Here is a 13,689-nt window from a genome sequence, read left to right as displayed (position 1 = left end):
CCTATATAATGCTCTCGTTCCTAACACCACTGACAAAGTGAAGCACTTTAGTGCCAGCTGTGAATTGTTTTGGCAACAACATATTGGGTCCTTTACACTATTGTAAGACAAGAAAGCAGGGTCCTGGACTTTGTTCAAGTGCAAAGATACAATATTATTTCTCTTCACTGGGATACAAATGGAATGACTGACTGACATTTTGTTTTTCTCTTTCAGAATGTATCACTTGGTAAAATGTATTCAGACCAAAACTGTTTCAGTTGTTCCATCTGACTGGTACAGTGATGGAGCATCATTTTGGCCATGCTACACCACTGATGACAGAATAAATAGAGCAGTCAGATGAAGAGAAGAGCCTGGAGAGGACTGGGAACAACATGACTGCACAGTTCTGAAAACTTGTAGTATGTAACATAAAAGGCTTAAAATGGCTTTTTATGTTTATATGAGCAAGTAAGGACTGACACTTCACCAATACAGTATGAGCTACCCTTTCAGACATTACATTTAGTCATTTAGCAGACGCTCTTATCCAGAGCGACTTACAGTAAGTACAGGGACATTCTCCCCGAGGGAAGTAGGGTGAAGTGCCTTGCCCAAGGACACAACATCATTTTGACGTTGTGTCCTTGGGCAAGGCACTTTACCCTACTTGCCTCGGGGGGGAATGTCCCTGTACTTACTGTAAGTCGCTCTGGATAAGAGCGTCTGCTAAATGACTAAATGTAAATGTAATGTAAATATAAGTGGGTGCACAGGGGATGGTGTTCGCCTGTTTACACCGACATGCCGAGTGGCAAGGTCTGGGATTGGACCAATCCCATGTAGTGGTAAGCTCCATTGTTACATATTTGTGTGGTTTGTGTAAAACTGTCTCAACTCATTTACTTATGCTCAATCTTTAGTTGGTCATGTTGACAGTATTTCAGTTTTCAGTCTGTCTTTTCATTTAACTATTTTGCTCAGAGTGCATATCACTGTGATCTTATTTAAAAAAAGAGTAATTCCAGTGATGGTTTCCTAATATTTGTTTTTCATACAACAGATTGCAGTCATACCTTCAATAGGGGGACAGGACACTCAAGGGTTAGGGTTGGCAAAAAAAGGTTTTGACAAATGAAGGCAAAGGCTGTACTCATGCATGAGTAGAAAATTGGTTCCCACAAAATCTTCTTTTCATTATTTTGAGTTGATGTATAGGTAAATAGGCACTGTTTGGATGTGAGTGTCGGTAATTTTTGTACAGGTGCAGTGAGGAGGTGCAGTGTCTGCAATGGTGCCACAGACACCGAAATCATTAAGCACACTATACGATGGTTCAAACATGCATCTGACCGTGGGGGTGGATGTAGGGAACGCAGCAGGTGTTTAAGTGTTATACTTTTTTTTTTCAGTTTTATTTTTTTAACAAAGTGAATACCTTTAATTCCAAACACAGCCAATGGAAAATTTTATGTTACTTTGTGTATAAAAATTGTATTATATGGGTGTAAAGTACTCTTACCTTAATTTACCACAGGTCATCTACTGCTCCAGCTTCCTTGATTAACTCAGACATGTAGAGGGATGTAGAGGGATGTATATGTATACATCCCTCTACATGTCTGAGTACATGTGACATGTATACATACATTTTATACATGTTATACTTTATTGTACTTAATGTTTTACGTAATGTTTTACTTAATTTTTATTATTTCTTAAATAAAAATGCAACCTTTTGAAAAGTATGCAGGACTTTTGAGATTTTATTTCTTATGTAAGTCAACTGTTTACAACATGGAGTTTGAATATTAAAGGTCACATGACATGAAAACTTCACTTTAGGAGGTTATTTAACATTAATATGAGTTTCCCTAGCCTGCCTTTGGTCCCCCAGTGGCTAGAAATTTCAATAGGTGTAAACCAAGCCCTGGGTATTCTTCTCCGCCTTTGAGAAAATGAAAGCTCAAACGCTCGGTTTGAAAATCCTCTCCTTGTGACGTCACAAGGAGGAAGGTTACCTCCCCTCTCTCTGCTTTGCCCGCCCAGAGAATCTGGCCCGCCCATAAGAAACTGAGGACCGTGCAAGTGTTTTTATCCTCCAGAGACATCATGGCTTGCAAACGAACAAGCATTACATTTGCTCAGTTTGGATGTACAAAGGAAAACAAAAGTATTTTTACAGTTCCTTCATCCGAGCCTCTGAAGACCCAGTGTCTTCATTTTATTTTCTCTGGAAATGCGCCGACACAACTTCCCAAAGTTTTGTATGTCTGCACCAAACATTTCAGCCACGATCTGTTTCCTCAACTTGAGCCAATACAAAGCTGGCCTTGCTGAAATTAAATTCTTAATTAGTATTATTATATCATGGGAGTCAGGTGGCTGAGCGGTTAGGGAATTGGGCTAGTAATCATAAGGTTGCCAGTTCGATACCCGGCTGCGCCAAATGACATTGTGTCCTTGGGCAAAGCACTTCACCCTACTTGCCTCGGGGGAATGTCCCTGTACTTACTGTAAGTCGCTCTGGATAAGAGCGTCTGCTAAATGACTAAATGTAAATGTAACTCTCCTTGGTCCAGCTACAAACTTCGGACAAGTAAGTTAACTAACGCTATATCATTTTGTTGCTTTACTGTATATGGTTACCTAGCTTGCTACCCTTAGAATGTGGCTGTAACTCTGCAGCTAACAGCTAAGTTACTGTCGCTAATGTGAAGGTAGATAGCATCAAGTATGTGTGTGAATACACACGCTGTAACGCGAGTGTTGTACACTTCTTTGTTATTTGGATAACCGTTCTGCTATTGGTGTTATGGCGCGCGCGTTATCCGCCTTTCCCCTCATTGAAATGACTATGAGTGTGCACCTCTGCAAACCAGGGTGATCGGATGAGAATTTGCAAATTCGAGGCATCTTACAGCAAGGGGCTACGAGCCATTGCGATACATCCATTGTAAACATTAGCGCATGGTGCCGCCTCTCCTCCTCATTAGCATTTAAAGCTACAGACACAGAAACAGCGCGTCTTGAGGAAAGCTCATTGTGGGACTGCTCGTAGTGGCTGTAATTGTGCACCAAGGCTGAATTTTGGGAAAGAGACTTCAGATACAGTATTAGGGGACCACTAAGGCCTATATAAAAGCATCCAAAAAAAGCATGTCATGTGACCTTTAAGATACAAAAACATTTGACGGTATTATTTGCTCTGTGACATCTGTTTTATGTTTTCAATGCTCTGAATTAAATAACTGGCAGCAACTGCATGGGCCATTTTACTTGATGAATTAATCCGTAATACGGAGCCGGGCCGGTGTCCTTTTGCAATACGGGACAATCCGCTTTACGGCAGGGAGAACATACTCCACTAAAACAACTATTTCTCAAATTACTTGTGCCTTGGTTTTTAACTCTTCTTGGTAGGCTACTCCACTTTCCATAGGCAAATATATATATATGAGTCCTATATTTACTACTTGATTGAACTACAAGGTTAAAAACCATGCATATAAATGGTATCACACATGGCATGTCCCAGCTAGCAGCCAAAATAATTCAATGTACAAATACAAGCATCTCAATCCAACATATTTACGGTCTTATTTTCTAGTGCTGACTATATCTACAATCTTGCATAGGCCAACAGCTTTCCAAGACCATGTTTGCAATCTCATAATTCTCACATATTGGCCACAAATGACATTGTGACAAATGACAAACACATAAGTAATGAATACCCCGTCTTCAACATTGAATCATTGTTTCTGACATGAATAATCAACTCTACTTTAATTGACGGTTGATCAATTATACTCATTATGAGTGTAAGATATGTCAGATGACATCATGATATCATGCTAGGATTGTCAGATGGCTGAGCGGTGAGGGAGTCGGGCTAGTAATCTGAAGGTTGCCAGTTCGATTCCCGGTCATGCCAAATGACGTTGTGTCCTTGGGCAAGGCACTTCACCCTACTTGCCTCGGGGGAATGTCCCTGTACTTACTGTAAGTCGCTCTGGATAAGAGCGTCTGCTAAATGACTAAATGTAAATGTAAATGCTGCTCCTGAACCACATAGAAGCAGACATGCAGAGGCTAACAAGGAGGTCCTTTGCACTGACCCCTGCAACCCAACTACTGGCAGTGTTAAGGTTCTATGCCACTGGCAGTTTTCTGGAGGTTATTGGAGATGGACATGGGCTCTCCAAAGCCTCAGTGTCAAGATCTGTGCAGGCTGTCACAACTGCATTACTTTGCCACATCCCAGACCACATCCAATTCCCCACAACCAGAGAGGACAAGTCTGCAGTGCAGGACTTAGGCTATCTTCAATGGCTTTTATGATTTTTGTATGAGTTTTCACTCCCTCCCAGCCCCTTCACCCTGTGTGACTTCCCAGTCAACCCTGTGGAGTCTTTCCATTTCCTGGGCACCACCATCTCCTAACATCAGGCTCGGCTCTGCCACCAGCCTCTTCATCCACCGGGCTTGGCGTGCTACCAGCCCTATAATTCTAATAAACATCTTCAATGTTCAATTGTTGTTGTGTTATTGTACTTGTAAAAGCATTACGTTAATGCATTTCTAGTTACTATTGCACATTACAACAGCCATATTTAAATTTTATAGTATTTTGAATAAGACTGACATTTGTTTTTTAAATACCTTCATTGCATGCGCCAAACCCACCAAATCAAATTATTTTGTGTAACCTAAATTTACTTGAGAATAAACCGGATTCTGATATTTTTTCAGCACTTTAACTTGTATGGTTCACTAAGAAATATCCCAGTTCCAGTGTAACTGCTGTAAAAAGAGAAACAAAATAATCTTATTTTCCATCGGAAGTAACTTTCAGCATTAGTCTAATGTAGTTTTCATGGTCGGCCTACGTGTGTCTCCACTGAGTCTCTGTGCTACGATGCACTTAGCGATCTACGACTGGTCTGGAGCTCTCGTTAATCTACAAGGATTTTCAAGTGCCTCTTTAGCTACGATGGTTTCGGGAAACGTCCCGTACAACTAAGATCCATCGTACGATGGACTCTACGATCAATTTAACACTGGGATATGTTCACGACTGCTACCAATAGTCTGGATGAACTCACAGAGGCTGTGACATCAGGCTGTGACTACCGACACCTTCCGGTTCTAAAATGACAAAACACATACGATGCCCATTTTTTGAAGCACCGTAGGCACAGTAACGCTGCGTTCACACTGCAGCGTTTTTTAACGCTCTGCATCGCTTGCCTTCCCACAGTACACCACGCTCGGGGGCGTGTTAGACAAGTTAATACAGAGTTGTAGTTCTCGAAGGTCACTGTTGTAGTCATGGCCAAGCGTGCAGATTTGGGTTCATGTACTCACAATATCGATCAAAATACCACTTTTACACAACATTTATGTAAGTGCAAGATTTTACTAGTGCAAGATTACAGTAGAATACATGTTACACCACCGGTCGTTTGTAGGCTGGGCTAGCGAGCTAGCAGTGGCACAGAATAGTCACGTAATGTGACAAGACTGAATTTAAAAGTAGGCTATATAAAACACACTAGGAACAATGACGACATCGGCAACCATGCACCATGCATTATTAGTTTAATGTAATCTTTAAATTCAGGCTCGTCACATTAGTAACTTTGTTCTGAACAGAACTGGGTGTGCAGACACTTACGAAAAGTTTCTCCTCCATCTTGAAATTGTGAAACCTAGAAATGTTTATCATGACCAACGGTTGCTACGTTACAAGAAACAAGAAACCAATCCGATTGGCCAACGCTAGCGTTTTCACGCTCCTCATTTACATAAAGTTGAGAAAATCCAACTTGCAACGATCCGCTCCGCTCGCCTTCCCACAATGCCCTACGCGAGCGTCAACGCCTGGTTTCATTGAAAATGAATTGGAAGCCGACGCCTCGCGCCGCCCGCTCCGCTGCAGTGTGAACGCACTGTTAGCGACGATGCCAGTGTTAGCAGCATCGGTGCTGCGCCTCTTCCAGAACTGATGGGGGCAGCATACTCTTCAGTGTTCCAGTACTTGTTGCACTATGAGCATTAATTGCACTTTATTATGTTGTTCTATGCTATATTGCACATGTTTTTATGTCTTGTTATGACATTTTGATATTTTTCTAGTATTTTAGACGTATGAGTTCTAAATATTTCCGACGGTCCCCACAGCGCAACTTATTTATCCGAAACAGTAGCTAGCTAGCTTTCGTTAGCTTCCTGGCTAAATTAGCTAGCATAATACTCGTAGCAATGCTACTACCATGCTAGTGTTACTTGTTAGCCTTCTCATTAGTACATGTTGAAGCCATACTAAAGCGTTTGTCGCATAGTTTTTGTCTATCGGAAAATATTCAGTTGGAATGTTCAAAATCGCAGATGTGAGACGTTACGCTGTGAGACCCACATTCGAACGATCACATATGTGCGACGCTACTCCTTTAGGGGTTAATAAAGAAGTTCAAGTACATGGAATCTTAGAAAAAACTTCTTTTTTTTTATTTGGTATCGAAATCGGCATCGAGAATCGTGTTATTTTACTGCTATTGGCACCGACTACTGCAATTTTGGTATCATGACACCCCTAATGCCATGTGCCAGCCTGTCTCAAGTCCTCCACCATCATCCATGTGCCCAAAAAGCCAAGGCCAACATGACTCAATGACTACAGACCCGTTGCCCTGACCTTTGTGGTAATGAAGTCTTTTGAGCGCCTTGTGCTGGCACACCTCAAATCCATCACAGACCCTTTCCTGGACCCACTGCAGTTTGCCTACAGAGCCAACAGATCTGTGGATGACGCCGTTAACATGGCCCTCCACTTCATCCTACAGCACCTGGACTCCCCAGCATCCTACGCCAGGATCCTATTTGTGGACTTCAGCTCTGCCTTCAACACCATCATCCCCGCCCTGATTCAGGACAAGCTCTCCCAGCTGAACGTGCCCGAATCCATCTGCAGGTGGATCACAGAGTTCCTGTCTGACAGGAAGCAGTGCGTTAAGCTGGGAACACAAGTCTCTGACTCCCGGTCCATCAGCGCCGGATCTCCTCAGGGCTGCGTCCTTTCCCCTCTGCTGTTCTCCCTGTACACCAACAGCTGCACCTACAGTCATCCGTCTGTCAAACTTCTGAAGTTTGGGGACGACACCACCCTCATTGGGCTCATGTCTGACGGGGACGGGTCTGATTACAGGTGGGAAGCTGACAACCTGGTGACCTGGTGTAGCCAGAACAACTTAGAACTCAATGGGCCTCATTCACCAAATGTTCTTAAGAACAAATTTGCTCTTAAACCCCACTTACGCATTTTTCACGAAGATTCTGGCATTCACCAATGTTTTCTTATTTGGGATTTGTTCTTAGGTAAGAACAGAATGTACGCACACCCAAGAGCACTCTTACGCACAATTGAGAGCTGACATGTTTGCGAAAAATAAGTAGTTATACCGTTTTCATCCGTTTTAATTTAAAATTGAATATTTTGTCTCCTTTATTATCTTGCAACTAATATTTTTTTATTATTTTACACATAATTAAATGTTTGTTTGTTTTAATAAATACACACTACACTTACACTTCTGCTCATTTGTAAAGCACTTTGAATTGCCATGGTGTATGAATTGTGCTAGGCCTATTTAAATTAATTAGCCTTGCTTTGCCTTCAATTCACATCAATTATGTTAACAGGGAACCTTGCCATCCAATAATAAGTGACTTATCACGGTATTTATAGGCCCAAAGTAGTCTTATTCCGCACACTAAGACAACATCACACAATGGCGTGTTTATTGCTGCTGCAAAATTTTGCAGATCGTCCCCTGAGGAGGGAACGCATCGTCCGTGACCATACCGATTTATTTGCAGAGAGTGACAAGTACCTGTTGGGACGCTTTAGGCTACCAAGATCAGTCCTCATGGATATTTTGTAACAGTCAGCTGTCTTCTAGGCTGTTTTGAAATATGTTTTTTTGCTTCAGAATAAAGTTAAACCATTTTATTTCACTTCATCAGTTCTGCGCACTTATCCAGATACAGCGTTCACTGCATGAGTAATTGCATTGCATGCATCGGTTTTATTTACTGCTTTGTATCCACAGCTGACGCTATTGAATATGATGTGTTGTTTGTCGCTAACTTCTTGCAGCTGTACCTCCACTTCAGAATTATACAAATTAAGTTTTTCTGTCTTTTGTCGAGGCCTCCACCGTCTTTACCACGTCGTTTTGACATTTCTCTGAGTGTGCACACGGCCCTGCCATATCATGCCCTTTTATGGGAATTAACGGGGCGTTTAACTATGCTAAATGGGAGCAACGGGGCACGAGCTTTCAATTGACGAAATATTGGGATTCATCATTCTAAGAACACACCTGCGAACAATTCTGCTGTTTAAGAACACGTCATGAATCACACGTAGATTTCTCTTAGGAACTTTCTTAAGAACAAATTTAAGAAATAACTTAGGAAGATATTGGTGAATGAGGCCCAATGCTCTTAAGACAGTGGAGATGGTTGTGGACTTCAGGAAGAATACAGCCCCACTCACCCCCATCACCCTGTGCGACTCCCCAGTCAACACTGTGGAGTCCTTCCGCTTCTTGGGTACCATCCTCTCCCAGGACCTCAAGTGGGAACTGAACATCAGCTCCCTCACCAAAAAAGCACAACAGAGGATGTACTTCCTACGGCAGCTGAAGAAATTCAACCTGCCAAAGACAATGATGGTGCACTTCTACACAGCCATCATTGAGTCCATCCTCACCTCTTCCATCACCATCTGGTACGCTGCTGCCACTGCCAAGGACAAGAGCAGACTGCAGCGTATCATCCGCACTGCTGAGAAGGCGATCGGCTGCAATCTGCCTACCCTCGAGGACCTGCACAGCTCGAGGACCCTGAGGCGTGCGAGGAAGATTGTGGCCGACACCTCCCACCCTGGTCACTCCATGTTCCAGCTACTCCCCTCTGGCAGAAGGCTGCGGTCCATCAGGACCAAAACCTCACGAATTCTGATTCTGATTTACGATGGTCCATTTTCAATATACTTCAAACTTTCTCCTTTGTTGTTTGCGTGGAAGTACACAGAGCAGCGCGCAGCTAAATTAGTGTCTGAGATCCTGGGCCAGAACACCAGAGGGCTGGTCTGTATGTAAATGTTGGGGCGTGACAAAGGTGATGCTATATTTGTGACGTCACAAATACAGCTTTTTCAAAACCGATCATTTACAGCTGCAGTTTCAAGTTGTGAGATTTAGATAGGAAAGAGGTGTCAATGGACTTTGAGGTTCACTGTATGCCCATTTCACCCACCGAACTGTCGTTATTCAACTATGACAAGGTAAAATCGGTTTCGCAATCAATGACCCCTTTAAGTTTTGTCAGTGACAAATTTTGTGTTTTGCAAAGTTTGCTGGTTCAGTATTTGAGGAAAATGTTTTCACGTTTCTATTGAATACTGGAAAACAATAATGCACATTGAATAGGTTTTAAAAGCTTTTTTGGGCGAAAATTATGTCACTGCCAATACTTTTGGCCACGACTGTAGTACTTGATATTTAAAGAAAACACTATCTATTGTGTATTGAAAACGGGAGAACAAAGACACACCTCAGAAAAGAAGGTACAAAACGGAGACCTAGTCAGCCTAATGAAAACATTCACGCCATAAGACAGACGCCCTCGTTCACATCCGCTCTTCCTTCATCTCCCTCTCACTCTCTGCCTACTGTAGTCTCTCTCTCCCTTGCTACTTCTAACTCTCTCCCTAGCTCTCACCGCTTAGAGTACCAGCCGCAAGTCAGAGGAGGGGGAAAGAACTGTGTGTTTTGATGAACCCATTCTCTGCTTGTTTGGCCTTCTGACAAAGCCAACAAACTGAGGGGGAAAACAGCCTCCTTTCAATGTTGCTGTTGACCTACTTTTCTATTTTTCCAAGAACAATCTTTCTACCAGCAGAAAAGGGTCACAAGCCCCCCAAAAATACAAAATCACACCACACTAAGAAATGCACACAGAATCATGCAAAATGAGCAGAGTATGCCTGACTTTAGCTTCTGATTTGCCACTCTGAGAGACAGAGTTTCATAATTTCTTGTTATCATGGGTCACAATTTCTTAAAGGTTGCAGAAACTATAAATTTTTCCAGTCTTCACAGTAAATGCCTGCTGTTTCCACTGTAAATATGCACAGTGTGACACGAGAAAATATGACAAAATCAGCGTATGACAAAGTGGTCCACTTCCACGGCCACATGTTTAGGCTGAGTGACATGATGGACGGCCGTGTGAAAAAGAGCTGGAGGATTTCAGGGGAATGGGAATGAAATAGTACTCAAGGCAATGTAAGTTCTGGATGTTGTTATACATGCAGTTGTGACTCTGTAGCATTCCCAAACTCTGGAGTCTTTAAGTGCTCCTAATATAGCTCCTCCTGGTCATGAGAGTGCAGTATACCCACCCTCCCACACGTGCACACACACACACATATACACATGCATCTCAACTAGTCACATGAGATGTTGACGTGAGCTTGGTGCAAATGGACTATCTTGTAGTCACACACAACACTATTGGAAGGCCATAATAAAATAAGAAAGGGCACCACACTCATTTGCAACTTTCTCCCAGGTCAATGCCTTGCTTGTGGTTAATATCCCCCATCAAAGGGGGAGCTGGCCTGATTTAGCAGGGATGACATTTGATCTCTTATACAGTATAACCACATCTCTCTCTGCTGAGTGGCTGAGTATATAGAGTAGAGCAAGAGCTCATTCTGTGACAGAGCTACCAGTCTGATCGATGACGTTGAGAGCACCAAACCCACAGGAGCACCGACTGCCAGTTCTCCTACAAGCAAATTTAGGAACTGAAAGATAACACTGTATTCAACATAGACAAAATAGCTACCTGTTACCTTACCCAGTTTCATAGCAAAGACTTACTTCGTAAATCTGCTCAATGGAAGGCATTGATTTTAATAGTAGAAAAGTGCAAAAGGGGGGGTTATGAAAGCTGACAACCACATAACTGATGGTATCCAAACTGAACTTTTTGTACATACTATTGACAGAGCCTGTGTCCATAATTAGTCAAAAAAGTGTAGTAATTATGAGTTCTGCATGCAAAACCACACTTGGCAGTATCCTGGTCAAATTCCATGTAAAGCTTCTGGAATCATACGTGCACGCTCACTTTTTCTCATACTGTACACGCACACACACTTGCACACACTCACCAGCTCACTCAGACGCAGGCAAAAAAGTGGCACACACAAAAACACACACTGCCTCAGGGTTTGAGAGCTTCAAGACAGCCCTAGAGCCACATCTTATGCAACCCTCATACAAATTTCAGCAGATGCCACGTGCATTTCCCTGTTGTCCTCGACACCCCGCTCCAGTAACGCTGATGTTACAGCTTCTGTCTGTGTTTACATTCTCTCCTCATACAGCACAGAAGCTACATCTAGGACAGCTATACTGACCACTTCTGCCTGGTTTAGTGGTTTGGCCTCTATGTGTTATTGTGCAGTGAAGTGGGGTGCTACTGTAGGGTATGTTTTGTACCTTGGGTAGGTGCTCCTGTAGCAGAGATGGGTCTCTATCACTTGGCCCACTGCTTAGGTTGCAGACTCCGTTCTCCTGGCCATTGGGACTGGATAAAAACCAAAACAATAGATCATTGGCTACACCATAAAATGCAATCCTCTTGGCAGTACTATCTAAAATAACAGAGTAATTGCCATTCTTGTCATTTTTGGATCCTGCACAATCCCATTTTATGCAGCTTGTTTTTTTGCATAGGACTTCCACAGTAAACTGTGATAGTGTGCATTGTCTACAGCGTAGACAGCTGGACATAACTCCTTGCAGAACCACAATACCTGAATAAACCTGTTTGGGATGTATTGTGTTTGCACAAGTCTCTGGGGGCTGCAGTTCTCAAAAGGTGGTACCTGCGGCAGGTGTAGCAATCAGAGACAGTTCTGGCCCTCCTACTGTACGTGAATGGTACTGTAGCCGTACCTGTGCTTGTAAAATACATTTCAGAGCCGCAGTTGTGTGATATTTGTGCCTTGGGCTTGCAATACAAATTGATTTAAAATACTCTTTTATCTAGCCTGTATCACAGCCAGTGGAAGCTGTGTTTTGCATGGGGCCATTGTGACTGTGGAGGGGGTTACAACAACACATTTGTTTCTTTAGGGTGACAGATGGTCAGAATTTGTGCCAGTTGACGCAGCCGCTGCTTGATTGTCACGTTAATAATCAGGATGCTGTTTACTTTAGCTTGAATTATTATTTTGGAAATGAAGATAATAAACATAGTTAATACTGAATACATATACGTCTTCAATATGATTCAGATGTAGGAAGTAGCACACTGTACATTAACTGCTAAGGCTACTTGCGTCTTATGTCAAGATCTATCGTCCTCTAATTTCACATCGAAAGTTGTTTAATACATTGTCGCAAAAAGCTGTAGCCTCCCGTGAGAAAATACATAAAACGTTTAGAAAACCTTGTTGATGTTATGATTTTTAATGATAGTTTCTTACCTGATATCCTCCTCGTCTGTTTTCTCGTGATCCTGAGATTTACTTCTCAGAAACAGTCTGGAAAAGTTTCGGGCTATATCCTCCTGCCATGAAGTTTGTCTCCTCATGTTTGACATAACGACACAAAAACGAAGCGCATTAGGACAGGGAATTGAACATATTCCATATAAACCTATTCAATGTAAATACATGAGATTGTTCAATTCAGTACTGTATCGTATAGGTTTTGGCATAATTCTGCAGTGTCCGGCAGCCCTGACTACAGAGGCTCAGACGGCAGAAGAGGCACTGGGAAATAGGGGAGGAGCTATAGCCATATTCAAGTAGCCTAATCATTTTCGTCATAGAAGTAGGAATGACAGTTGGTGCTGAAGATGGAGAGGCAGTTAGAACCGAAACTGTACTGTACTGTAGCTAGTGGTACATGCCAGTGGAGCGAGTGGTACGTGCCAGTGGCTAGTGGTACGTGCCAGTGGAGCGAGTGGTACGTGACAGTAGCTAGTGGTACATGCCAGTGCCTCCACTGGTACGTGACAGTAGCTAGTGGTACATGCCAGTGCCTCTACTGGCACCTAGTGGTACGTGCCAGTGGAGCTACTGGTACGTGACAGTAGCTAGTGGTACATGCCAGTGCCTCCGCTGGTACATGACAGTACTAGCTAGTGGTACGTGACAGCGCCTCCACTGGTACATGACAGTTACTGTTCTGTTGATAGTGGTATGCAAGTGTCTCGTGGCAGTTGCATTGGGTGTCTTGCAGCTTTTGTTTACTGTCGTGTAACTGCCCCGCGGCCATTTTAGAATAGAATTGTTTAACCCTTGTGTTATCTTCGGGTCATTCTGACCCATCAGTCATTGTGACCCACCGTCGTATTGCGACAAATTTACCGCATACAAAGACAAAGTGAAGCATTTTATTTTAACAGCTAGGCTGTCTCAGACCCCCCACATTGCGATGGTTAAAAGAAAATTATTTTAATTTGTTTTTGTATTGGGTAAAATTGGGTAAACACAACGATGGTTCGTTATGAACCTTTGGGTCATGTGACCCGAAGGCAGCACGAGGGTTAAATATGTGTGGCGGCCTGCGGAAACCCGAGGATGTCGCGGCCGCTCATTGTTGGCTATAAGCC

General features: G+C 42.8%; 1 protein-coding gene across 4 annotated transcripts in view; it reads right to left on the bottom strand.

Annotated features, from left to right (window-relative positions):
- LOC134039285 (uncharacterized) overlaps nt 1-12,823 on the bottom strand; it is an 86,809-nt gene extending 73,986 nt beyond the window's left edge. For all 4 annotated transcript variants that reach the window (XM_062485040.1, XM_062485042.1, XM_062485041.1 and 1 more), the window contains exons 1-2: nt 12,557-12,823; nt 11,565-11,652 (exon numbers count right to left, since the gene is read on the bottom strand). In XM_062485040.1, coding sequence (XP_062341024.1) covers nt 11,565-11,652; nt 12,557-12,672 — 204 coding nt within the window. In that variant the 5' untranslated portion in view covers nt 12,673-12,823. The remainder of the gene's footprint in view (nt 1-11,564; nt 11,653-12,556) is intronic.
- Between the last annotated feature and the right edge of the window lie 866 nt (nt 12,824-13,689).

This window comes from Osmerus eperlanus, chromosome 19, assembly GCF_963692335.1.
Source record: "Osmerus eperlanus chromosome 19, fOsmEpe2.1, whole genome shotgun sequence".
NCBI lineage: Eukaryota > Metazoa > Chordata > Actinopteri > Osmeriformes > Osmeridae > Osmerus > Osmerus eperlanus.
The sequence above is the reverse complement of the archived record's forward strand: the minus strand, read 5'-3'. Positions and strand labels throughout refer to the sequence as shown.